Here is a 27,921-nt window from a genome sequence, read left to right on the forward strand (position 1 = left end):
AATTCTAAGATTGCAAAATCTTCAATGGAGCAACATCTACCTAAAAATTATAAATAAATTGGAGAACACCAACTTTAGCCACACAAAAAAAGAGCAACACAAGCACGAGGCTAGGCCTTAGAAAATACTCAGAAGAGAATATAAAGGAGGTCCCGACCTCTGTCATCGAGATTAAAGATGTCCTTGAGGATGCAACTACGGAGCCAATACGAACACTGGCGAGCAGACCCACGACGGCGCGCCAAACGGCAAAGATTCAAGTTTCCTATTTCTTTTTTGTTGTTTTACTTAATTTTAAATGAGGGGTAAAAGTGCAAGGTTTGGGATAAAAATTGAGTTGCTGGTGGGTAGACTAAGAAATTTGTTGCGTACATTTATCAACACCCAAAAAAATAACCCAGGAAAATTACCTTGAACGCGCCTCACGCGCCTTCATTCTTCCATCTGTTGCTGAGCTTGACTTCCGATTCGCCTCTGTTTGACTTCAAATTTTCCGGCGATTTCTGGCTACCCACTCTCATCTGGTGGCATCGCCGCGGACCTATGGATTCTACTTCTTCTCAACACAGACGTTCTAAGAGTGGTAGTGATGTTAGTGAAGATATGGCAGCTCTTCACATGGAATATCTTGATTCTTCTGTTCATCCTTCTTTGCTGCAGCCCCGTTTATCCTATGCCAGTACCCTTAAGAATCTTGTTGGCCGTTTTCATGATACGATGGTTGAAAATAATGATTTTACTGATGATGATCGTGTCTATTCAGTGGAAGCATGGTCGAAATGTCTTAAGGAATTCACTGTGGCTATGATTGAGGAAATTTTGGGAGATGTTAAACTTGATAAACTCACAGTAGGTCAAGCTAGAGGGAAATTTGCTCGAGTATGTGTTGAAATTGTCTTGAACAAGCCTCTTAAGCCTTTTGTTGAAGTTGAAACTGTTGCCTATATGTGGTCTATGAGGGTATTTCTCTAATCTGCTTTGAGGGTGGTTGTTATGGACATGCTAAGGATAAATGTCCTTTGGTTATCCCTGAGAATGTTGCTAATTCTAAGTCTTCAATCCCTGATAGTAGCCCTCAAGACTAAAGAAAATGAAATATTTCCACGTACGCTTAGTACGGAGGGCTTTTCCTGCTTTCATCACCTCTGGCATATGATAGATGCTGCAGCAAATGTAAGGTTCATCTATATAAGCTGGAAATGATTTACCGCCCTAGTTGTGGCCCTTACATTGGGGGACAACTACATCTTCAAGCTGCAGTGGCCTCATTGATCTTAGAACCTTTACCTGAGTTCAGACCAACACCATCAATCAAATATATTATCATCCACTCATGGTGAGAGCATTAAGGGCATGTTCAGAAAGAAAAGAATAGTTCTTTGGACCACATTTTTAAAATCAAGAACATTACATAAAAACCATAATACCTTTTAGTTCCTGATGTCCTCAGCATCTAAGCTGACCGGTGTTTCCATTGCAAACAGTGCTAGTATTTGCAGAAGATGATTTTACATTATGCCCCGTATGATTGCATATTTACCAAAATCTGGAAACATGGAAACAAACAATGCTAAAAGAAGCTCACCCTCCTCTAACCACTGTGCAAATCTTCAGATAAGATCAGTTGCACATTGCAGATTTAACTACGTGACCAGACAGGCTCGAAATCAAGATTTGAGAAGCAAAGCACTGAAAGATTCTCAACAAGCTCCTTTCCCCAGTAATGGTCAATCCTGAAATTTTATCAACATGATCAAACTTCTTACACAACATTTACAAATTTGGCTAATTATAACACGAGAAAAATTCACCTAAATATCTGGTCTTCAGCAAGGTACTGCTTTAAACATGTGGTTAGCTCCGCAGAGGATTCAGTCACGACCAAATGGCTTCTCAACAATGACCCTAGTCCACCCATTCTTAAAAGAAGCTCTTAGGATAGCACATCTCACCACCTTCACAAATATATCTGGAGGCATTGATAAGTAAAACAGCCTATTTGACTTTTTGCCAGCCTGGAAACAAAAAACTTCAATGATATTAAATAATCGATCAAAATTATTTACCTTTTATTTATTTTCTATGTATCAATATAATTTAAAGTGCACGACATAAAATTGTATCAGCTCGGTTCTTAATGGGACATTATATTTTCATATCAGTAAAAGACAGCCTATTTCATCAACTTTGAAGACTTGACCAGCTCTGACAGTTTAGCTGAAAAAATAAAAGTTAAGTATATGTTGACCTTCACTCTTAAATATTCCCTGATCATATTTATAAAACATGTTAAGGAAATTGGAAATGGTGTAGACCTTCACTGCTAACCCAGGAACAATTGTACAGACAGTAATATCGATATTCATACGTGGTACTCTAGGACATAACGCTAACATCACTTTCCAATGTTCTTTAAAGACAGTTTAAGTTGGTGCATCCAGATATTTTTAATGCTTTGCTGCTGCAGCCAGGCATAAATATTTGTTGCCATGCACCTAGATGGCCAATTTAAACAACTTGCTACTACTGGATGAATTTTCTAAAGCATTACTGATCAAAGTTCTGCTCAAACAAACGCAGCTGATATGGAACACAGGAAAAAAATCTGTAGCGAACACATTACCTCCTTCTCTTTCAGCTTGATGTCCAATTCTGCAAACTTATCCTCATAATTATACAGACCAGAATGGTGGAAGCATCTTTTCAAAAAGTGGTCCATTTTGTCCTCACAATTTGCCCTGTCAGTCATTACTGCATGTCAATATATAGAAATTACAAAGGTCTATGTGACACATGTTCACTGTGGCTTAGAAGAATACAATAACTCTTATCTATTCTGCAAGTCAAGGTTCTGCTAATTATGTTCCTTGACTCTTCATCAGTCATTTTAGTTCGAGCAAAACCAAACATTATAAAATCCTGCATGAAGACAAATGTGATGAGCCATTTTGATTACTATCATTACAAAGTAACTAGACAGAAATCCCATGCGATGCTGCGGGAATTATGGTACTATAACGTTAATAGTCATCGATTTTACTATGGAAATGCAGTGTTCTGTTCTTGATTCAATTATCTCATCATAGTCGCTCTATAGTTACAAAGATTCAAAAGCTCAATTGCAATATGTTAAGATCAGATTCAGAACAATATGGAAGAAAACATACGCATATGGAACCCATCAAGCCAATGTAGGCAACCAATTGCAATATGTTAAGATCAGTTCGTTTGGCTAACTTGCATTTAACTTCCTCCTGTTCTTTTGACGCTTTAAAAAAAATGAGACTTTCATGATCCTTGCACTCTGTTCTCTTTGTTGTACTTGTTCTTTGTCCTCACACATTTGGCTTGTCATGTGTGGGCATCCCAGAAGTATAGTGTGACAGCATCATAGCTTCCTGCAAAATGTCCAAATATAATCAGGCTACCTTCCCCAAAGAATTTGCAGTTCACATAAATCACATGTGCCTATGCTAAACTAAACACCAGAGCATGACATATGCCTATGCTAAACTAAACACCAGAGAATGACATATGCCTATGCTAAACTAAACATCTGCCAGAGCATGACACCAAATGCACAACTCTGTTAGCAGAGTAAACGATCATATCGTAAAAGGTAAAAGAAAAATTTTCACTTCTACCTGTTCACTCTCAAGCTCTTTCCTCAGTTCTTACCTCATCTTCAAGTCCTCTCACTCATTATGTATCTATACTTTTTGTCCATAAGGGCACGTTAGTAACTACAAAGGATAGATGCAGAAAAAAAGTAATGAACATATACTGATGTAAACTGAATTAGCTATTTCCTCAGTCATCTCAACTCATCTTCAAGTCCTCTCACTCTATGAAGAGTCCCCTTACTTGATAAACTGTAAGCAAGTTTTAATGTGTTTAAGTTAAAAATAAAAATTAAAAAAATATCTATTGTAAAATTTGAATTAGTTAATCAAATTCACAATGCCTATAAATTGAAATAAGTTTACTGGTACTTCAGTCGGAACCAGTTTAAAAACCTCAACATGATTGTCCAAACAAAAATTAACATGAAAGGTCTCTGTTTCTACTCGGTAATCGAGAAGGGATGCATATAAGACACATTAATCAATTATAACTTGAGATAATAGTTCTGGCAGACACAATACCAATTGACATCGAATTCTTTCAAAAGCATCAGAGTCTCTAAAGTTTTAGCAATTCAATTCATAAAAAATAAAAATTACTATCTAACACATAGCGATCATCCAATTTGATTGTGGTGGGCTCGATCATCCAATTTGATTGTGGTGGGCTCGATCATCCAATTTGATTGTGGTGGGCTCGATCCCCTCTGCTCACTCAGTTTGAAAGTAGTAAAGGAAAAGCTCCAAGTTTCAAAGAAGCAATTACCTCCAAATGATCAATACACCGAGAGATAAGGTAAAAGATATGAAGCATTATACAGAATATTTAAATGGAAAGAAAGAAATGTAGACTGGGGGAACAGAACCTTAAAAGTGTATTCTTCATTGAATATTTTCAGAAAAATCTACATGTATGAGGAATTGAGCAAGATGCATCTTACCCGTAAACGCTGGAATTACAATCACCTGTGGATTCCAAAAAGATGTTGGGAATCCAATTCAATTGAACAAAGAATTGAAAAAGAAAGGAAATCACAGCTGTTCGAACATGCTTACTAACCAAGATTATTTGCCCTCATTAGTTATTTGAAACATAACCTTTAAGATGAAAAGAATGAAATCCCAGATACGGTGACACATATCTACCTAATTATTCCTAACAGTTTCCTATGTGAAAATGGAAATTGAATAAGTAAACTGAAAACGGAGTATATCTGCCTAATTGAGCCTTAGACCACCTTTTAGTGTACCTAATCATTCCTAATACAGCAACTGAACCGATTGAGATGGAACTATGGTCAATTTAAAATTCCACTGAATCTACATAGGATTTACCAATTGAGTTAAGTTTCGTATCCATAACCACTAACCTCACAGTAAGTAAATTTGACCCAGCAAGTTACAAATATACAAACCAAATATAACTCAAAGAACTAAGACTATTCTGGATCAAAGGCAAGATCTTTAGCAGAGTAACACAACTGTGTGAGTAATAAACTGCAAGAATGAATCATACGTAAGAGCCAGTGGAGGAAGCAGCAGCAGCAGCCACTGCTTAGTCTTCAGCTCAATCCATTGCCCCAGGTCGCCACCAAAGTCTGGTCATGGATAGCACCAAATGTAGTTCACATTTTCCCTTCTCTTCAGAAAGAAAAGAAATCATTATCTCCTTTTTCCAAATTCCCAGATTGTATATATAGTATATGCATCTATAATGCAAGTCTAGTTGATATTGAACCTTTTATCTGCACATATGCTCATATTCAGGTGGATACATTTGACTGGATCCAGCACAATCAATCCCATATTTATCCACACACAAAAAGCCACATCCTGTCAACTACTCAATTCTCCACATTCTTGTTGCTAGTTTGCTGGTGAGTTCGATCATGTGACCTTGAATCTCCATGGGCCTGTAAAAGATTAGTTGTGGTAAATAGTAAGATCATTTACATTTATACACACACAAAAAAGAAATACTCATAATAATGCTCGGGTCCAAATGTTGTGTTTTTTTTATTTCATCAACTGAACAGACTAAAACAATTATAAACCATTGAAACATGGAACTTCAATTCCATACTTTTATTGTATTTTTGATCTCATATTGCAATTGCTTCCAATCTAAAATGTGCTAGACACCTAAACCTGAAATAATTAATGCATGTAAGTTAAGTAACCTGCATATATGAAGAAAGAAGAAAACAGTATTCCTTACGCTGCACTGTTATTGTAGCATTTAAATGACCATGCGGGATATCAAAGATACTTAGACCTGAACATTAAAATTGTGAGGTGATGAAGCTTTACAAATCCTAAAAATCGAAACCAAATGATTGTGTTTTTTTTCCCTGTTTGACTGGGATTCAGTAAATAGAAATTGAATATTACTTTCATTTATAAATCAACACATCGAGGTAAAATCATACCAAATAGTTTAGCTTTATGTTTGTTGAACTGAAAGCCAAATAGTTTCAAGGATGGTGACACTGAGAAAAGAGAATGGAGAGTATTAGTATTAGAACTATGTTTCAGTAGCATGCCATGAAATCAGCAAAAGAAAAAACCGAAATCAAACTGAGAATTACACAGACTGCTATGCCAATCCACTGGACAAGAACAGAAAAAGCATTACACTTTAATAAGAGGAAAGGAGATCAAACAGGAAAGGAGATCAAAGCAATTGAGCTAGTAATTACGTTCACCATCTTTAGTTTCCAGCCACGTCCAGTTATCTCTGAAATTTTGTATTCTGGTGGCACTCGAAAGCAAGAAGAAGAAAGAAAGAAAGAAAAATATCATATTGATACTCAGATTAAGCAAAATGAAAATTAAATCAAGCAGAAGAAAGCAAAGTTTTCTTTCTTTGAAGCCACTATATAATCAATACAGTTTACTTTATTCGACTGCATTGCATGTATTGAAGTTGTAAGTTAACCACTTGCATAATTTCCATGTTCCACATATTTGGGGCTAGAAAATGAATTGTGTTTCGTAATTTGCAATCAAGTTGATTCCCGAAGGAAAACAACTATAGCTCAATCAGATGACAACTTAGAGATGACAACAACTTCACAACATGCATCTAAATATATCCGACAGACACAATCAGATGAAACAAAACGCAACAGTCCATTACATATGACAAGACCCTTAAATGTATCTGTTTTTTTTTGGGAATCTTTAAATGTATATATTTAACGACACAGCTGACCTGAAGCAATTGAGCTAGTAATTACATTCACCATCTTTAGTTTCCAGCCATGTCCAGTTATCTCTGCAACTTTGTATTCTGGTGGGCACTCGAAAGCATAAAGATGAAAGAAAGAAAGAAAAATCATATTGATACTCAGATTAAGAAAACATGAAAATTAAATCAAGCAGATGAAAGCAAAGTTTTCTTTATTTGAAGCCACTATATAATCGATACAGTTTTCTTTATTCTTATTCGAGCACATTGCATGTAAAGTTTGTAACTTTACCTGAAAAACTGCTTAGCTAAGTACTGGAATTCAGTGCAATCAATCATTGAGGTGCTAGACTGCCGCACAGACAAAACCTGAATCAGCTCAAATCAAGGAAACAGATAACCCAGTCAAAAATAACAATGTGCGTCACATTCTTCATCAGACAAAACATGCTGTTATGTTTGAAAAGATAGTGACTGCCGAAGATCAAAGCAATTGACCTAGTACTTACATTCACCATCTTCAGTTTCCAGCCAGGTCCAGTTATCTCTCCAATTTAATATTTGGGTGGCACTCGATAGCAGAAAGAAGAAAGAAAGAAACGAAAATCAGATTGAAACTCAGAAAGAAAGAAATACAGTTTTCTTTATTTGAGTATATTGCATGTAAACTGTAACTATACCTCATAAACTGCTAAAAAATGAAAATCAAATCAGCAAGCGATATACTAGAATCCATCAATGAGGTCCTAGACAGCAGAACAGACAAACGCCGAATCAGCTCAAATCAGGTAATGGGAACGGTTATCCTTCTTCAAATGATAAGCTCAATCTCAAACAGTATAAAAACCACACAAAAAGGGAATCAAAAAATTTGAAAATACAAAAGCACTCAACTTATCTATTCGATCTGAGCAGAGAATTGAGAAACTTCCCAAATCTATAGTCCCGCGAATCCATCTTGCGGAAAATTTATATTGCACTCTTTGCATTCAAACACCAAATTTCATGCCACCAAAAAAAATTCAAATGAATACACATTGAAAATTCAAATGCAAACGCAAAAGCCAATAAAGTCAAGCATAACAACATCAAGAATATACATGAGAAACTAACAAATTGGATCCCGACCAAAATAAACCAAACTCGACCAGGCACATGTTAACCAATCCTTCATAGATTTTCACTCAAAGATATATCATCGGCTCTATACCGAAAATGAAAAAAAAAAATGGATAGAACCAAAACAAAAGGATAAGAAATACCGAGACATTAGAGCACATAAAAGCACTGGTTTTCAAAACACTATCTCTTGTCTTTTAACATACCCATAATCAAGAGTGCCACACATGGTCCGACTGCGATTGAATGTATGCACTGACCACCCCAAATCTGCTATCTTGAGTTCACCCTGACATTAGAAATCCACATTGTTATGAATAAGAAACAAGTAAGCATCAATAAGTCATAAAAAGGAAACATATAACAGCATGGTAAGGTATTCAGCACCTGTTGACCAATGAGAAGGTTTTCTCGTTTGATATCTAGATGAATTAAGTGCTTTCCATGACAGTATATAAGGGCTCGGGCCAATGATGCAACATACTGCAAATACCTCATACGAAAAAAAACATCAGAATTTCTATTCTATAAACAACTGAAAGAGAATGAATTCGACACCACAAAAAAACTTACGTCTTTCACTAAAGTATTTACACTTCTGGAGTTCCTTGTATAGTTCACCTTTGGTGGCATATTCCAATATCAAATAAACTCGTTTATGCAATAATCAAAATTCCACTGCAAGGGTGAGTGACTCTGTACCAGAGTGGTTCCATTAACTAGGAGAAGTTCAATTTGGTGCAAACATAAACCACATATGAGCACTATACCTGATCATAAAAGTAGCCATAAAGACGTAGAACATTGGGATGGCAAAGATGACTTTGTATTTCAACTTCCGGGCGAAGCTGATGCTCAACCTGAGATTGTTGCAACTGGCTCTTGAAGAGGACATTGAGTGCCACTATGTGATTGCTCTGTTTCAGGCATAGATACAGATCAAGAACTGTTGTATACACACCACTAAAAGCAGGTAAACAGAGAGATACAACACCACGATGATGCATAGCAAACACTCATTTCCAACTTAAAATTGAAAAAGCACATTTGATAATAAACACTCATTCCACATCATTTGATAATAAAGCACATTATACACAAATCTCATCCCCTCTCTACATTTCTATCGAAAAGTTTACAAAAATCAGTATATCATCATCTGATCACCTATATAGGCTAACCAGTGCAGTTCCTATCATCAACAGCTATAGAAGATCAACTCCATAAACCTATTTAAGACCAGCTCTTTATATTCACAAACTTTCCAAAACAAACACCCAATTTATAACCAATGCGCATTGCACTATCAACGCCATACATAATCTGAACCCACTAAAAATTGAAAAGCGGCATGCTTTAGTACAATAACGATTGGATCAAATACCCCTTATAAACCCCAACGTAATTCTAATTAAACACTTGCTTTGAAAGAAAACATATCAATAATTATACTTGTAACCCGAAGACCCAGAACTACCTTCCCTATTCTAGCTGATGATACACTGCAAATTTCGTCAAGACCAGAAAGAGATCAACATAGATCATAAACTGTTCAAATTTCAAAAAGGGAGCAAAGAAGATCGAAATTCAGATTCACAATATAAAAAACGAGATAAAAAAACTTGGGAGAAGTAAGCAATCATGGAAAAATATAACCCCCTTGTAGCCTCACACACAGAGCACCACCTTCAATCTAAGATCCAATTCCAAAACACATGCAGATCAATAAACCAAACAGTTAAAAGTAAAAGGTAGGAAGCAAAAATACTTATCAAAGTTAAAGACACATTCGAGTGAACCCAACGGTTCTTAAGTAAACCTGTTCCTAAATGTCACACTTTACTTGGCATGACTTTAATACAAATACAGAGAAGTCATGAAAAGGTTAAAGCTATTCCCTTTTTTCTATTTTCCTTTTGCTGATTGGTTTGATCCGAATTGAGATATTGTTCGGAATCATTGATAAGTACTATCAAAAACGGGTTTACAGACTGTGGCTTGGGGAAACAAATTCAAACAAATAGGAACTTCTCACTAAGTTTGAAGCACAATTCTAGAGCACGAAAACCAATCTTCTAAAACTCTAATGGATCAGTTAAAAACTGTAAACATGACTTGAGAGCCAAAAACCCAAACTAAGTGTAAACTTCAAAAATTCATTTCTCACCTGAAATTGAACAAACAGGAGAAAAAGCGGTCTCAATCCAAAATTCGATACCCATATCTCAAATTGCCAATAAGTCGAAAACACATAACCAAATTTCAAATTTACCAAGAAAAAAGAAAACCAAATGATAACACAAAACCAAAACCGAAATCAAACTAAGAATTACAGACTGCTATGCCAATCCACCGGACAAGAACAGAAAAAGCATTACACTTTAATAAGAGGAAAGGAGATCAAACAGGAAAGGACATCAAAGCAATTGAGCTAGTAATTACGTTCACCATCTTTAGTTTCCAACCAGGTCCAGTTATCTCTGCAATTTTGTATTCTGGTGGCACTCGAAAGCAAAAAAAGAAAGAAAGAAAGCAAAAATATCATATTGATACTCAGATTAAGCAAAATGAAAATTAAATCAAGCAGATGAAAGCAAGGTGCAAGACTACCGCACAGACAAAACCTGAATCAGCTCAAATCAAGGAAACAGATAACCCAGTCAAAAATAACAATGTGCATCACATTCTTCATCAGATAAAACATGCTGTTATGTTTGAAAAGATAGTGACTGACGAAGATCAAAGCAATTGACCTAGTACTTACATTCACCATCTTCAGTTTCCAGCCAGGTCCAGTTATCTCTCCAATTTAGTATTCAGGTGGGACTCGATAGCAAAAAGAAGAAAGAAAGAAACGAAAATCAGATTGAAACTCAGAAAGAAAGAAATACAGTTTTCTTTATTTGAGTATATTGCATGTAAACTGTAACTTTACCTCATAAACTGCTAAAAAATGAAAATCAGATCAGCAAGCGATATACTGGAATCCATCATTGAGGTCCTAGACAGCAGAACAGACAAACGCCGAATGGGAACGGTTATCCTTCTTCAAATGATAAGCTCAATCTCAAACAGTATAAAAACCACACAAAAAGGGAATCAAAAAATTTGAAAATACAAAAGCACTCAACTTATCTATTCGATCTGAGCAGAGGATTGAGAAACTTCCCAAATCTATAGTCCCACGAATCCATCTTGGGGAAAATTTATATTGCACTCTTTGCATTCAAACACCAAATTTGATGCCATAAAAAAAAATTCAAATGAAAACACATTAAAAATTCAAATGCAAACGCAAAAGCCAATAAAGTCAAGCATAACAACATCAAGAATATATATACCAGAGAAACCAACAAACTGGATCCCGCCCAAAATAAACCAAACTCGACCAGGCACATGTTAACAAATCCTCTATAGATTTTCACTCAATGATATCTCATTGGCTCTACAGGTTTCTTATTTGAGTTTATTGCATGTAACCAGTTCTGTTTCCATAAAAAAAAAAATTACACTGACCAGTGCACCTTAGATTTCTTTACACGTGCAGTGATTGGATGATACATCTCCGATTTGACAGGATCAAGTGCTGGCTGTGACATTTCAAGTCCCTCATCCTGAATAATTGATAGATATCTGCATGAAATCAACATCTTTAAAATGCAATCCAATATGTATTTATACCAAATTAAAAAAAAAATTATCCCATAGGTGTTTATGGTTTTATGCCTTGAAAAAACAACCTACCACCTGATAGAACTATATTTGTTTTCATTTTATTTAGGAGATAAAGGGTGATGCCCTCAGGTTGTAGTGCAACATGCATCTAAGGAAATCCAAAGTTATAAGTATTTTTTTTTATTCGAGGGGAAGGAGTCAAGCTCCGATTATATTAATAACGTCACCACGTCATAGCTAGCCATATCGTATGTTTTTAAACATATTTGATCAATAAAATGTCTCACCTTCTCATGAAAAAAGAAAACAAAAAAAAACGAAAAAAAAAAGACAAAAAAAAAAAGAAGGGCGATGGGGAAATTTACTTTATTTTCTGTAACTCGCACTCACACTCCCACTCAAGCATGAAAGCAGGCATAAATAATGTGAAATATAACAGTGCTTCGTTAGGGATGCTACGATCATTCTCAACAGTGACCTGATTATGCTTACCGTTCAGGATCAAAATTCTCAACTCCAAGTTCCTCATCCCAGAGAAAAATATGTTTATATTCAGTCACTATATATGGATGCATGAAACGTTTTGCGAACCACCTATATCATCAAACAGCATTTGTTTCATTATAAAACAAAATAGATTGTTCCCATGCAATAATTGCCAACTTATTCCTACCTTGCTCCATATCTAAGCAACTAAGTGAACCAATTAATGTACCATTTTGTTTGGTTCATCAGACACATGAATGGCAGGATCACTCCAATGTAAATCCCTCCACCTATCCACAGCACCATCATAATGGAAAAGCATTACCACAAAGTCACTTGATAAAAACTACAATAAAAAAAAACAGATATTTAACACAAAGATGGAAATATAGTTCTCAAGTAGAAGGTCATAAACCAAGAAAGTCGAGGCAATTACCTTCCGAACAATTTTGTCCACTATTCCTTTCTGTTTTATTCCAACTGCAATGGCCAGCAAGCTCTTTGAAGGCGTTGAGTTTTTCTGTCACAAAAAATTGCAATTCAGAGGCAGTCAACCCCAGCATTCACAATACAAGAGAGCAATAGGGAACTTTATATACATGCAGCAATAGAGAACTTTTTATACATGCACAACATAATAAAGTCACCAAGAAATCTAAATGTGCAGTAAACTAAAAGATGTAAGCTTGCTCAACCATTATACAAGGTCTAAAAGAGTTTGGGCCGTAGCAATAAAACATATGTTCTAAATTGCAGTTGAACATCACAATTGCAGTTGCAAGTTAACCACTAGCATAATTTCCATGTTCCACATATTTGGGGCTAGAAAATGAATTGTGTTTCGTAATTTGCAATCAAGATGATTCCCAAAGGAAAACAACTATAGCTCAAGCAGAAATCTGAGGCTATTAAATTAGAGATGACAACAACTTCACAACATGAATCTGAATATATCCTACAGACACAATCAGTTGAAACAGAACGCAACAGTCCATTACATATGACAAGACCTTTAAATGTATATATTTAAGGACACAGCTGACCTGAAGCAATTGAGCTAGTAATTACATTCACCATCTTTAGTTTCCACCCATGTCCAGTTATCACTGCAATTTTGTATTCTGGTGGGCACTCGAAAGCAAAAAGATGATACTCATATTGATACTCAGATTAAGCAAACATGAAAATTAAATCAAGCAGATGAAAGCAAAGTTTCTTTCTTTGAGGCCACTATATAATCGATACAGTTTTCTTTATTCAAGCACATTGCACGTAAAGTTTGAAACTTTACCTTAAAAACTGCTTAGCTATATATACTGGAATTCGGTGGAATCAATCACTGAGGAGCTAGACTGCCGCACAGACAAAACCCGAATCAGCTCAAATCAAGGAAACAGAAAACCAGTGAAAAATAACAATGTGCATCACATTCTTCATCAGATAAAACATGCTGTGATGTTTGAAAAGATAGCGACTGCCGAAGATCAAAGCAATTGACCTAGTACTTACATAGTTACATTCACCATCTTCAGTTTCCAGCCAGGTCCAGTAATCTTTCCAATTTAGTATTCGGGTGGCACTCGATAGCAAAAAGAAGAAAGAAAGAAACGAACATCAGATTGAAACTAAAAAAGAAAGAAATACAGTTTTCTTTATTTGAGTATATTGCATGTAAACTGTAACTTTACCTGATAAACTGCTAAAAAATGAAAATCAAATCAGCAACCGATATACTAGAATCCATCATTGAGGTCCTAGACAACAGAACAGACAACGCAGAATCAGCTCAAATCAGCTAACGGGAACGGTTATCCTTCTTGAAATGATAAGCTCAATCTCAAACAGTATAAAACCACACAAAACGGAATGAAAAATTTGAAAATACAAAAGCACTCAACTTATCTATTCGATCTGAGGAGAGGATTGGGAAACTTCCCAAATCTAGTCCCACGAATCCATCTTCGGGAAAATTTATATTGCACTCTTTGCATTCAAACACCAAATTTCATGCCACCAAAAAAAATTCAAATGAAAACACATTAAAAAATCAATGCAAACGCAAAATCCAATAAAGTCAAGCATAACAACATCAAGAATATACTTGAGAAACTAACAAATTGGATCCCGACCAAAATAAACCAAGCTCGACCAGGCACATGTTAACAAATCCTCCATAGATTTTCGCTCAAAGATATATCATCGGCTCTATACCGAAAATGAAAAAAAAATGGATAGAACCAAAACAAATGGATAAGAAACACTGAGACATTAGAACACATAAAAGCACTGGTTTTCAAAACACTATCTCTTGTCTTTTAACATACCCATCTCAGGAGGGAGGTAATCAAGAGTGCCACACATGGTCCGCCTGCGATTGAATGTATGCACTGACCACCCCAAATCTGCTATCTTGAGTTCACCCTGACATTAGAAATCCAAATTCACATGATAAGCAACAAGCATGAGTCATTAAGTCATAAAAAGGAAACATTTAACAGCATAGTAAGGTATTCGGCACCTGTTGACCAATGAGAAGGTTTTCTGGTTTGATATCTAGATGAATTAAGTGCTCTCCATGGCAGTATATAAGGGCTCGGGCCAATGATGCAACATACTGCAAATACCTCGTACGAAAAAAAAACATCAGAATTTCTATTCTATAAACAACTGAAAGAGAATGAATTCGACACCACAAAAAAACTTACGTCTTTCACTAAAGTATTTACACTTCTAGAGTTCCTTGTATAGTTCACCTTTGGCGGTATATTCCAATATCAAATAAACTCGTTTCGGCAATAAACTCTTTAGAAGGATAAAATAGCCAATTTGACAAAATATTACTAAAGAATAAAAAAAAAAATACTTCTTGTCCCGGTGCCCCCATCAGAAAAAGACATCTTGTGCCGGCGCCCCCATCAAAAAAATACAGCTTTATCCCTCTTCAGAATGGAAGTCCCACAGCATGACAGCAATTTCCTCTTGTGCCGGCGAACACCCCCACCCCCCCCCCCCCCCCCCCCCCTTTTTTTCTCGTCCATGTCGCCTCCACCAATTTCTGATTATCATCTTGATCTAGTTAGATCCTTTGCTTCTCTACATCTCTAAGTAATTCTCCCACCCACCAAAGCTTCCAACCTACTGAACCGCTTGAGATTGCCTCCAGCCTGCCTGCTAAATTTATCAAATGTAGCAATTAAAGACGCAATAATTCAGTTTTTCTCCTAGGTACACAATCTCCAGTGGCATTAACAAATACGAAAAAGAAAAGAAAAGTTTCATTATAAACTAGGCAAGTAAACCTACATTGAAGAAGGAAAATAGCACTACAAAAAATTAAGCAACATTGCCTCTTCTATAATAGACTTGGTTTGAGGTCGCAGTGATATGCCCTGATTTTTTGTCGCAACTCATAAAGGACAGGAAAATAGTATATAAGCAGTAATGCGCCAATACATTAGCCAACAATCCTAACACATTCATGATTTCATCAATGTGAGTAAAATTTAATCAATGATACCAAAAGGCCTCTGCGCTTATCACCCTAAACCTCTGCTCTAATACGGTCCGAAGTGTAGATCACAATATGTCATTTAAGGGTATCTACATATCAACTTCAACCTATTATTAGGTCACATTCAATCTCATAACACACATTCAACCCTTTCAAATTAGGTACTTATCCCTGATTTACAGAAGCATGAAATTGTCTCTAACCAATGAAGAGCACCCTCAAATTAAATGAAGACCGCTGTAATAAACCCCTAAACTAGAGCCCTCATATTAATCCAACAGAGTAGAAATAGCAGAAACCAGATAATAGGATTGAAAAGACAAAACCTGGATTCCGGAGGCGTGAGCTACATACGTATTCTAATTCTTCAGCCAAGGTCTGCTCCTCTTAGTGTTACGGAAAACCCAAACGCAAAAGAAAGGTAATATCAAACACAACCCCAACACAAACACACTACTAATGGAAAATCAAAACATACACAATAGTCGCAGAGACCGACATACCTACCTAGTACGAAGATAACACATTCTATCTTCAACCACTTCATCCCAGCAACCGTTGCTTGAGTCCGAACAATGGCAGATAAATCATATTGATACTCAGATTAAGCAAACATGAAAATCAATTCAAGCAGATGAAAGCAAAGTTTTCTTTCTTTGAAGCCACTATATAATCGATACAGTTTTCTTTATTTGAGTACACTACATGTAAAGTTTGTAACTGTACCTGAAAAACTGCTTAGCTATATATACTGGAATTCGGTGGAATCGATCACTGAGGAGCTAGACTGCCGCACAGACAAAACCCGAATCAGCTCAAATCAAGGAAACAGAAAACCAGTGAAAAATAACAATGTGCATCACATTCGTCATCAGATAAAACATGCTGTGATGTTTGAAAAGATAGTGACTGGCGAAGATCAAAGCAATTGACCTAGTACTTACATTCACCATCTTTAGTTTCCAGCCCGGTCCAGTTATCTCTCCAATTTAGTATTCGGGTGGCACTCGATATCAAAAAGAAGAAAGAAAGAAACGAAAATCAGATTGAAACTCAGAAGTACAGTTTTCTTTATTTGAGTATATTGCATGTAAACTGTAACTTTACCTCACAAACTGCTAAAAAATGAAAATCAAATCAGCAAGCTATGTATTGGAATTCGATGCAATCCATCATTGAGGTCCCAGACAGACAGTAGAACAGACAAACGCCGAATCAGCTCAAATCAGCTAATGGGAACGGTTATCCTTCTTGAAATGATAAGCTCAATCTCAAACAGTATAAAAACCACACAAATACGGAATGAAAAAATTTGAAAATTCAAAAACACTCAACTTATCTATTCGATCTGAGCAGACGATTGGAAACTTCCCAAATCTATAGTCCCACGAATCCATCTTGGGGAAAATTTATATTGCACTCTATGCATTCAAACACCAAATTTCATGCCACCAAAAAAAATTCAAATGAAAACACATTAAAAATTCAAATGCAAACACATAAGCCAATAAAGTCAAGCATAACAACATCAATAATATACCTGAGAAACTAACAAATTGGATCCGGACCAAAATAAACCAAGCTCGTCCAGGCACATGTTAACAAATCCTCCATAGATTTTCACTCAAAGATATCTCGTCGGCTCTACACCGAAAATGAAAAAAAAAAGGACAGAACCAAAACAAAAGGATAAGAAACACCGAGACATTAGACCACATAAAAGCACTGGTTTTCAAAACACTATCTCTTGTCTTGTAACATACCCATCTCAGGAGGGAGGTAATCATACTAAATGAAGACCGCTGTAATGAACCCCTAAACTAGAGCCCTCATATTAAATCCAACATTAGCCAACAATCCTAACACATTCATGATTTCATCAATGTGAGTAAAATTTAATCAATGAGACCAAAAGGCCTCTGCGCTTCTCACCCTAAACCTCTGCTCTAATACGGTCCGAAGTGTAGATCACAATATGTCATTTAAGGGTATCTACATATCAACTTCAACCTATTATTAGGTCACATTCAATCTCATAACACACATTCAACCCTTTCAAATTAGGTACTTATCCTTGATTTACAGTACATGATTTTATTCACAGAAGCATGAAATTGTCTCTAACCAATGAAGAGCACCCTCAAATTAAATGAAGACCGCTGTAATAAACCCCTAAACTAGAGCCCTCATATTAATCCAACTGAGTAGAAATAGCAGAAACCAGATAATAGGATTGAAAAGACAAAACCTGGATTTGGGAGGCGTGAGCTACATACGTATTCTAATTCTTCAGCCAAGGTCTGCTCCTCTTAGTGTTATGGAAAACCCAAAAGCAAAACAAAGGTAATATCAAACACAACCCCAACACAAACACACTACTAATGGAAAATCAAAACAAGCACAATAGTCGCAGAGACCGACATACCTACCTAGTACGAAGATACACATCCGTTGCTTCAACCACTTCATCCCAGCATCCGTTGCTTGAGTCCAAACAATGGCAGGCACACTAGATGTTTCGTATGCACATATTAGCGTCTCATCTAAGTCAAGAACTACCTACACATTACAAAATCCACATCAAAATCCAGCAGTCTACCAATCTAGAATTTCCACAATATCAAAATCAAACTTGACACCAAGCATGAGTTTCAACTCCAATAACAATATGCTCCTGGCAAAGAGAGAATAGAAAAAAAAAGTGCAGATGCCTTTTGAAATAACCAAAGAGAGAATCAGTTGGCCTGAATTTGGAACCAAAATGAATCTACAATCTGCAAGACTGCAACTAATCCAAAACACACATGTATTCATGACTCTTAAACAAATAGAGTATCAAAGCTGGCAAAATCGATTAGAAAACCTGTAGACATGAAGCAATCAAAAAGAAAATTGTTGGCAATTAGATGAAATTAAAAAGAGAAAAGCAAAATTACAGAGCCACTTACCCATCTCAGGAGGGAGGTAATCAAGAGTGCCACACATGGTTTGATTGCGATTGAATGTATGCACTCACCACCCCAAATCTGCTATCTTGAGTTCACCCTGACATTGAATGTATGACTTGAGAGACAAAAACCCAAACTAAGTGTAAAATTCAAAAATTCATTTCTCACCTGAAATTGAACAAACAAGACAAGCTTTAGAAATCAGACGCTGACAATCACAGCTACCGAAATCCTCTTTCTCTCTGTCACAAGAAAACGGGGTCTCAATCCAAAATTCGATACCCATATCTCAAATTGCCAATAAATCAAAAACACAGAACCAAATTCTGGCTTGGTCGCATGGGTGGCTACATAAAAACCCTAAAAATCACCAAACCCTAAATCTGAACAAACAGAGACAAAGACTCGCCACACAAACCCTAAATCAACATCATAACCATACGAAAATCACGTAAACTAGAACAGGAAATGAAACCTTAACACTAATTTGGTTTCAAAGAAATGAAAGAAAAAAAGATAGGAATAGTCTGACCTTCAAAGTGGATATCGTTGAAATCATCCACACCCTCACTCCTCTCCCTCTCAAAGTGGTCGCGCGGCTCCGACGACCTGTCGCGGCGAGATCTGTGGTCGTGGGGCTTAGAATCGCGGTCGGATCGAGAGCGGTGGTGGCGGTGATAGTCATCAGAAGCGTCGCGGCTGCTGCGATGCTTGTCCCGGTCACGGCGCTCGCGTTCGTCTCGGGAGCGCTTGCTGGATTTGTGTTTCTCCATGGTTGGGTTTTCAAAGGCTCCCACTCTTCTGCTGTTATTATCTCTCTCTTATACTAGGAAACGAAACCTAACACTAATTTGGCTTCAAAACCTAACACTAATTTGGCTTCAAACAAAGAAATGAAAGAAAAAGTCGTTCCGTGTGTTTTCGCTAAATGCAATCCCACGGGGACGGAGGGGCTTGTTTTTGTTTTCTTGTTTTGAGTGGACGGTGGAGATGAGAGTTTGGGGGCGTCACGCGGACAGTGAGACACTAATACTCGTTTTTTATTGGTAGGGGAACAGCGTTTTGATCAGGTTAGCTTCATGACGTGGATCGTGAGAGACTGATATTATTTTAAGTGGGATTAGTGGGTTACACGTTCTAATTTTTAGTTGAATAGACCATTTTGTAACTTTTTTTGGTTCAAAATTGTCAATTTCGTTATATTTCAACATTTTCCATCGTCTTGTTTAAAAATGTCGGTCTCTTACATAATATTACATCCTGAGTTTGAATGCTGGCTTGGTTTAGTATTACTTTTTTTTTAGAAGATTGTTTAGTATTACTCATTGTATTATACACATATAAAGAGAAATTTTATTCACACGTACCAGTTATATAAATACACATCTCTATCTTTTGAAACTTTTTTTAATACAATTTTATCCCTTTGATGAAGATGAACAAAAAAAAAGTAAACAAACAAAAAGAATATAAAATCAAAAATGTATATACAAATCTACAACTCTAAGAAATCTACGGTCTGTAAACTTCCTGTGATATCAAATTTCCTTACTATTTTGATTGATTGAAAATCTTAGAGGTTTTTCTTTTGTCTGTAGAAAATCTTAGAGGTTATTTGAACTAGCCTTCCTGTCGGAAGTGCGTTTTTTTTATTTTGAAGGTTTCGTTGGCCAGTTTTCAGAAAATTTGATGGCCTATACATGCAAGATTATGTCAAGATATGGCAAATGACACCTTATACGATACTTTTTAGAGTAGTGTGTACATTTTATAGTTAATGTGGTGGACCTTGGCTAATTTGCGATTGTTGAAAGCTTATACGATATTTTGAAAGCTGAATAGCATTATATTCAAACTAAAATACTGAAGGGAAATTGTTTAAATTTAATTTAGTATAATAATTCATGTAAATTGTGTGACATATAACCTGAGGAGAGTATGCACCATAAATAACTTGAGGATTTAGTGCACCAAAGTGCACTTAAACCAGGACATGGTTTAACAGATCAAGTTAACGCCGATTAGTGACAAAAAAATCGAACTACAGTAAAAACCCCAAAAATTGCTTCTCATCTCCAAATCTCCCTGCCTCCAAGACCCTGATCTCACCAAAACCCAACCATGCCTCTCAGGTAGTCAAGGTCTACGTCCGCAAGGCCGTCAAGGAGCCGGAGCGCGACGAAGATTGCTAGGGCCATGAAAGTAACTAGATCCGTTCATGGGGAGTTCTGGGTTTGGTGGATGTAGATGGACGAAGGTGTGAGATATCTGTTGGCCCTTATGGAATGTTGGTATAGAACCTCAATTTTTATTTTTATTTCAATAAAAACCCAGATTATGGAGTCTATGATTTCTCGAGGTTGAAGAAGATAGCATCAGTATTAGTTCTTACTTCTTTAACTGCATGAGTAGGAAGGTTTAATGAGAATGATGAATTAAATAAACAGATCTAATGTAGTGGGCAAGGTTGTATGGTGGCTGAATTGTTACTCTAGTCCACCTCCTTCCCCATTTTTTTTGTTATGCAAAATTGTAAACCGTCTTTTCATTTTCCGGTGGGAATGGAAAGCTTCCGGCCAAAAGGACACCAACAGAGGAGGTATTTTTTCATTTCGATCTCGATCAGGCCATAGTCAAAGATCCTCCTCCCAGATCATTTTTTTTACCATTTGATTGTTTTACGTGTTTAATTATGTTTAACGGTGTTAATGTTGGAGTTAGTGTCATTAAAAAACTAGATTAAACTAGGGCTGGCAATTTGGGCCATATCGAAACCAACCAACCGAGTACCAACCGTACCAACCTAGTTGGTATACCAAAGACTTGGTAACTGACTTACTTGGTATGGTATACCGTACCAGTCTTAGTAACATGGTTGGTACTTGGTATTGAGATTTTCATACTATCGGTATACTGTTCCAACCATGTATGTGTAAGTATGCAAAAATACACACATATCTACGTAGGAAACGATAATTAAACCTCTAACCTCTTACAAACAACCTATAAAATGTATAATATATGTAAAGACAATTAAAATATATGTATAATATATAATATATGTATTGTTTTATATTTATAACATCTTATAGATATAAATACAATTAAAATATAAAAAGTTTAAATTTTGGCAAGAGGTATGTTTCGAAACCATGACTGGTCTGATGGAAAATATGACCACATACCACCAGACCAAAGCTACCATTGCATTATATTTGTGGAAAAAAAATATTTATCACTTCATTTTTTGGGCCACAATCTAAACTTGGTAGAGGCCTATTACCAACCGTACAAACTGAGTCGGTATACCAACTTCGGCGGTTGGTTTTTGTAGAGAATTTTGTCTACCAATCATAAGTTGGTTGGTACATGGTATTGGTAAATAAAGTCTGTATACCTACCAATGTCAGCCCTAGATTAAACGAATGGCTAAGATTGTATAATGGTTTCACTTACACCTTGGTGATTATAAGAATCTATAACCGATTTCAAGAATTGGGTCAGGTATATATAATCTTCCTATAATTTTTTCATTTTTTTTTTTGAAGCTTTGTGCTTTAGTTATGTAGACTAGAATCTTGTGAGTTAAAGTTGTATGATGGATGAAATTAACAGCCTTTGTGAACTGGTTCCATATCAAAATTGAAAATGCACTAAATTTCATTGACCAAATCATTCCATTAAATCGATCATATATCAAATGGCTTGTGAAATATAAGTTGGTACAGCTCCTTGGTAGTTTTGGGTAGTCTCAGATATAACTAGATTACATCAAGGCATATATATTCGTCTTCACATTCTGGATTCCTGGCTTATTGCCCTATTACCATTGGCCAATCTCGAGGTCTTATTTTGCATATGGGAATCTTCTTTTTCATCTTCATTGTATTTCTCTTTAACAATTGCAAATGTGCTACTGTTGTTGCTAACAAAGGCCAAATAGCTATATAAAAAGGGGGAGGTTGTGGCAAGGACCTAGCTTAATTCATATGCTAAATTAAACTAGCTAATAAAATGCCAAAATACCAAATATCTGGCATTGGTGTTCTAGTTGTAAGGGTTTGCATGCAATGTTGAGCAAGTACTGTTATTAGAAAGTAAATAGTTTTCTAATGATAACTTTTATGTTGATGAGATTTTGCAGAGATGAAACCAGTAAGAAGCTATGAAAGTCTCTTTTTCTTTCTTTTTTTGGTCTGAAGAAGTGATGAAGTTAACATGGGTACCAATCAAAACCTTGTATTTGCTTGCTATTAATTCTTAGTTTATTTTCATGACAATGAGCAATCTAAACCTTGTATTTGCTTACTATTGATTTTTAGTTTAGTTTCATGACAACGAGAGGTTCTCTATATTTTGATTTTTGGCTGTCACCAGAGCTCAAACTTACTCTTAAATTACATCATAGTGTTTTGATGCATCAATATATAGGTTTTACATGGTAATATTTACAGCAAAAGGTGATGCAATCACAACAGAAATGATGGATTGATCATTCCATTTCCAGCCAGGGATACAAAATAATGATGTCATTTCACATCACATCTTCATTGTCGGTCTCCAAATATTTGTCGAAGGCTATTTGATCTGATGGCGCTGTCTGTGTATAATAATGGCCACCAACCTCCGAATTTTCACATGAAGGAAGTTGTATGAATAGAATTTATGGATGATTGAGTTTGCTGATAGTCAATATGGGTCAACCCAACAGTTATCCTCCTTCACTGCACTCCTCCATCTTTCCTTAAAGATCCGCATGTCAATGAAGGACTGCATCCTAACCTGCCAACAGAATACAGTCAACAGATAAGTGCTTGCCGATTGCATTGTATACAAATAATTAAAAGAGTAATGCTAGGTGAACCACCTTTTGGGAAACCCCCAAAACCAACTACAGCCACCTTAGGTGGTAAGTTATGTGGCATTGCCACTCCATCAAAGTTAAGTTCAACTCTTTTATATCTTTGTATTTTCTTAATTACAAATTTATTTTTCTTTTTTCAGTTTCATGATTTTATCTTTTAACCCTTTTTTTATTTTTTTTATTCTTCTCTCTGATCTGATTTGTGCCGTCTTCCTCTCCCTCACACCGTGACACCGACTTCTGTTCTCTCCTCTCTGCAACCAGATATCTTTCAGTACCACGAGCGCTCCACCGTCCACCTCAATCATCTATCTCTCCCCAAGGATTTCAATAAGTTCAAGTCCATGACCATGCACATGTACGACATCGTCGTGAAGAACCGGAATCTGTTTGAAGTCAGGGACATGTAGTCTGTCCTAGCTTGGATCTACTACCGCCTGCTAGCTTATGTTGATGGATGAATGTATTTGTGAGTCGTGATCCATGATAATGATGATGACTTTGTGTGTTTCGTTGGTTTGCGACTCTAAAATAAAAGAATAAAAAAATCTTGTTGGGAGGTTCACTGTGTCTGGTTTGCAGTATGTAGGTTTAGTTTAGGGAAAACTTGGGTTTGAATGTTTGATTGGTGATTATTGGGTACCTATTGCGTTTTGTATAAACTAATTGAATGTTTAAGATTGTGCAATGAAAGTTGGGTCTTGATCAACTGATCTTGTGTATACGTGTGTGGTTTTGTTCCAATTTCTTTGAAGGGACTGCCCCAACTTCCTCCTAAATCCACTGTCATTACATGTGATCAGTTTCATGATCATTCATGTAAGTCTGGTACTCATACACGAACTTTGTTCCTAAGCAAATACCCAGTTTATTAACCCAACTTATACTTAATCATCCTGAAGCAATATCAACTGCAAATTTCTACTACACTTACTGAAGGTATAAAGTTCTAGTTTAATTGACTCAAAGAAATTGACCAATATCCCAGATGATTAATATGGATGAAATCAACACCAATAGCAACAGATTGACGACGGTGTTATTGCAGTAGGTGAGAGAGGAGGAGAGAATAGAAGTCGGACGTTGACGACGGCACAAATCAGATCAGAGAGAAGAATAAAAAAATAAAAAAAGGGTTAAGAGATAAAATCATGAAACTGAAAAAAGAAAAATAAATTTTGTAATTAAGAAAATACAAAGATATAAAAGAGTTGAACTTAACTTTGATGAAGTGGCAATACACATAAGCTGCCACCTAAGGTGGGCTCTAAGTGGTTTCCAAAAGGTGGTTCACCTAGCATTACTCTAATTAAAATAGTCAGCAGAAATACACAGCTATGCAAAGAGAAGAGAGAGGGTGCAAGATTATTGGAATTACGCTCATGAATGGAATAAAATCTACTAAAAAGTACAAATAAAAAAGGGCTTACTTTAGCTCTATCACTGGGTATAGGAGGGCCAGATGGTGCCTGATATTACATAAGATAAAATCAGATTTTATATCGTTAAATAGTCTCGAAAAAAAATAAATTACAAACTGACCAATGCTTTTGAGTCCTCTTTCTGAGAGTGAACCATGTTATTGATACCCTGTGCAAGTGAAAGGCAAAAACTGAGATATCAATATTGAACATCAAAACCATAGGCAAGTTGAACAATCAATGATGATATGTATCATATCAGTAGGTATTTACTATTCATATAACAAAGAGCATCTTGCATATTGCATCAAATCAAGTATTCCAACTAATCAACTTTGTTCAACATCCTCATTAATAGGCAAAGAGCCATGATACTTGCCTTATTGTCATCTGTGACACCAAGTGTAGGAAGACCAAGATGAACTATATATTCCGAGTCAACTACGCCAACATTTTTCATTCGATCGCCCTGAAAAAATATTGTCCATGTGTCAGAAGTGTGGCCAAGCAACTACAAATTGAAACTTATGGAAGGATTATTACTTGTGCGCAATAACCAAGTTGCTCATCCAATCCCCATGCATGGACCAAGTCGTTCTGTGAGGAAATATCATTTATAACACTACATAAGTTCCACACAAAAGAACTACGATAAGAAAAAACAGACTGATTTTTCGTAACAATTTCTGAGTTCTCACTGCCAATTTTCTGATTACATTAAAATACATTGGTAATTATTTGCACAATAGCCAGGCTCCTTACTCACCAAACTTCTCCATGACATACTTTTTCATGAAATGGTGGTTTGTACTACGAGATATTCTTTGGTCTTGAGTGATCTAATTTTCAACCAGTTGACATTTATTCTGCCATATACTGTTGTTCATTACCAAAAGCAAGTAATCATATACTACATGTTTTCCAGGGTTTTTGTACCTGAATCATGTACCATACACATCGCCAAGCCGCTCTTGAGAATACAGGTGCCATCATTTCCACCCAACTGTTAAGACAGTTTAAATCAAATACAGAAAACAAAGGTTTGCAGCAATCTAATAACGGATCATAAATATAAACATAGATAATAAGAGCATACACAATTGTTTACCCTATACATGGAGGACCAGAGCTTTGATCGTCACACCTTCCGCTGCCTTTGAACTTATAAAACCTTCTGTTAAGAGAAAAAAGAGGTAAAACAAAACATGGATCAAAGTCACTGTAGTATAGTATAGTTGTCCAGTATTACCTCTGCCCTTCTCACCCATAAACCCAAAAAATACAAATAAAAGCAATAAATAAATCATTATAATATGTCATTCGTATCAATATAGCAAGAAAGAGTTTATCAAGAAGAATAGTCATGAAACAAACTCCAAATGGTGGCTAATGTTAGAAGGCAATGAAAGATGATTTTCGAAGAAATAAAGGAAGCACAACATTACAAATACTTTTTGTGTCTTTGTTATGTATATAAATGAAAATCTATGGAAATTTCACAATTAACTATTATTTTGACACTCCAATTGTGAGCTGCAAATACACTCATTCCTCCTGATAAAAGCTTATCCAGTATAATATGATCTCTAATATAATATGTAATCACAAAGAGAAAAGAAAAAGTTTCCATGACACAAGGCCCAGAGCAGTCCCAGTGCACTTCAACCAAATCGATGGCCAGTTTATAAATTCATTTTACCACTTGAGGTTTGAGGTTAACATCATTTCAGTCCCATTCTCTCAATTTTGAAAATTTACCCCCTAAAGTTATCAAATTTCATAAATCATGCCCAATTGTTGAAATTCCGTCTAATTTGAATGTTAATTTTGACTTTATAACTCACTTTAAGGGCTTTTAACTCGAGTCTCCGGGGGTAAGTGGGGAACCACTACTGATCCTCTTTAGAAAGAAAAAAAAAAAAGGGCTTTTAACAACAAAAATCGCCTTTTGCAACCCTTTTTCTAAGATTCCATGCTAGCATTTAACGTCCAAATTGAACAGAATTTCATCAATTGGGCATGATTTATAAAAATTAGAAACTTTAGGGGGTAAATTTTCAAAATTAAGAGTATGGAGACTGAAATGATGTTAACCCCAAACCTCCCGGGTGGGGGGGTGTAAACTGAAAAAAGAAACAGTAGAAATCGGGTTCCTTAGTCCTATGAGGGAGCTGAATAATCTTGATACTCTATTGGCTTTAGCAATTCATGCCATTAATAAGATCATCTTATGGTGTAGTAACAATCCTATTGGCTTCACCTTTCTAAATGGATCTCAAAGAAGTCACAAAATTGCCTTTTTTGTTTACAATATTAGTGTATCTACAGTGGTTCTTCCATCTTGCTAAAGCCCACTTGGATAACATACAAGAACAACTTGGATAGCATACAAGAAAGTAGATCCCTAAACATCTATTAGACAGTATTGATCAAATACGATCCCGTAAATTGAGCTTTGATTATGGGACTAGGTGTCTATTAAGTAATTAAACACTGGGATAGATTTTGTAATTAGATGAATCTTCCTAGTGATTAGGCATAGACAACCTACCAACGCAAATTCCTCCAAGATAGAGGAGAAATAAGAAATTTTCTCTTAATTCCTAACAGCACCTAAAAATGCACCTTAAAAATAAAAAAACAGTGTATAGACAAAGGACCTGATCTGCATTTGCCTTTGGTATACACTATACTTGTTACCATAACCAGTTCTGTTTCCATAAAAAAATTACACTGACCTGTGCACTTTTGATTTCTTTACACGTGCAGTGATTGGATGATACACCTCCGATTTGACAGGATCAAGTGCTGGCTGTGATATTTCAAGTCCCTCATCCCAAATAACTGATAGATATCTGCATGAAATCAACATCTTTAAAATGCAATCCAATATGTATTTATACCAAATAAAAAAAACATTTATCCCTTAGGTGTTTATGGTTTTATGCCTTAAAAAACAACCTAGAACTTGATAGAACTATATTTGTTTTCATTTTATTTAGGAGATCAAGGGTGATATTTCAAGTCCCTCATCCCGAATAACTGATAGATATCTGCATGGAATCAACATCTTTAAAATGCAAT

At 36.0% G+C, this 27,921-nt stretch overlaps 1 protein-coding gene and 1 pseudogene across 2 annotated transcripts in view; both read right to left on the reverse strand.

Annotated features, from left to right (window-relative positions):
* Positions 1-1,212: 1,212 nt before the first annotated feature.
* Positions 1,213-19,325, reverse strand: LOC101305953 (annotated as a pseudogene). Its single transcript, XR_184815.1, has 18 exons — positions 19,085-19,325; positions 18,946-18,971; positions 18,030-18,163; positions 15,216-15,261; positions 14,418-14,514; positions 13,162-13,214; positions 12,530-12,613; positions 12,345-12,439; positions 12,100-12,201; positions 11,457-11,565; positions 8,703-8,849; positions 8,320-8,415; positions 8,139-8,221; positions 2,624-2,738; positions 1,812-2,015; positions 1,582-1,733; positions 1,428-1,546; positions 1,213-1,287 (listed from the first exon to the last, which is right to left on the reverse strand). The product of XR_184815.1 is annotated as an uncharacterized LOC101305953 (transcript).
* Positions 19,326-22,940: 3,615 nt separating this feature from the next.
* Positions 22,941-27,921, reverse strand: part of LOC101306243 — an 8,293-nt gene continuing 3,312 nt past the window's right edge. The window contains exons 8-15 of the mRNA XM_004301511.1: positions 27,576-27,692; positions 25,946-26,011; positions 25,774-25,840; positions 25,381-25,434; positions 25,217-25,306; positions 24,959-25,006; positions 24,847-24,885; positions 22,941-23,334 (exon numbers count right to left, since the gene is read on the reverse strand). Coding sequence (XP_004301559.1) covers positions 23,242-23,334; positions 24,847-24,885; positions 24,959-25,006; positions 25,217-25,306; positions 25,381-25,434; positions 25,774-25,840; positions 25,946-26,011; positions 27,576-27,692 — 574 coding nt within the window. The 3' untranslated portion in view covers positions 22,941-23,241. The remainder of the gene's footprint in view (positions 23,335-24,846; positions 24,886-24,958; positions 25,007-25,216; positions 25,307-25,380; positions 25,435-25,773; positions 25,841-25,945; positions 26,012-27,575; positions 27,693-27,921) is intronic.

Source organism: Fragaria vesca, linkage group LG5, assembly GCF_000184155.1.
Source record: "Fragaria vesca subsp. vesca linkage group LG5, FraVesHawaii_1.0, whole genome shotgun sequence".
Lineage (NCBI taxonomy): Eukaryota > Viridiplantae > Streptophyta > Magnoliopsida > Rosales > Rosaceae > Fragaria > Fragaria vesca.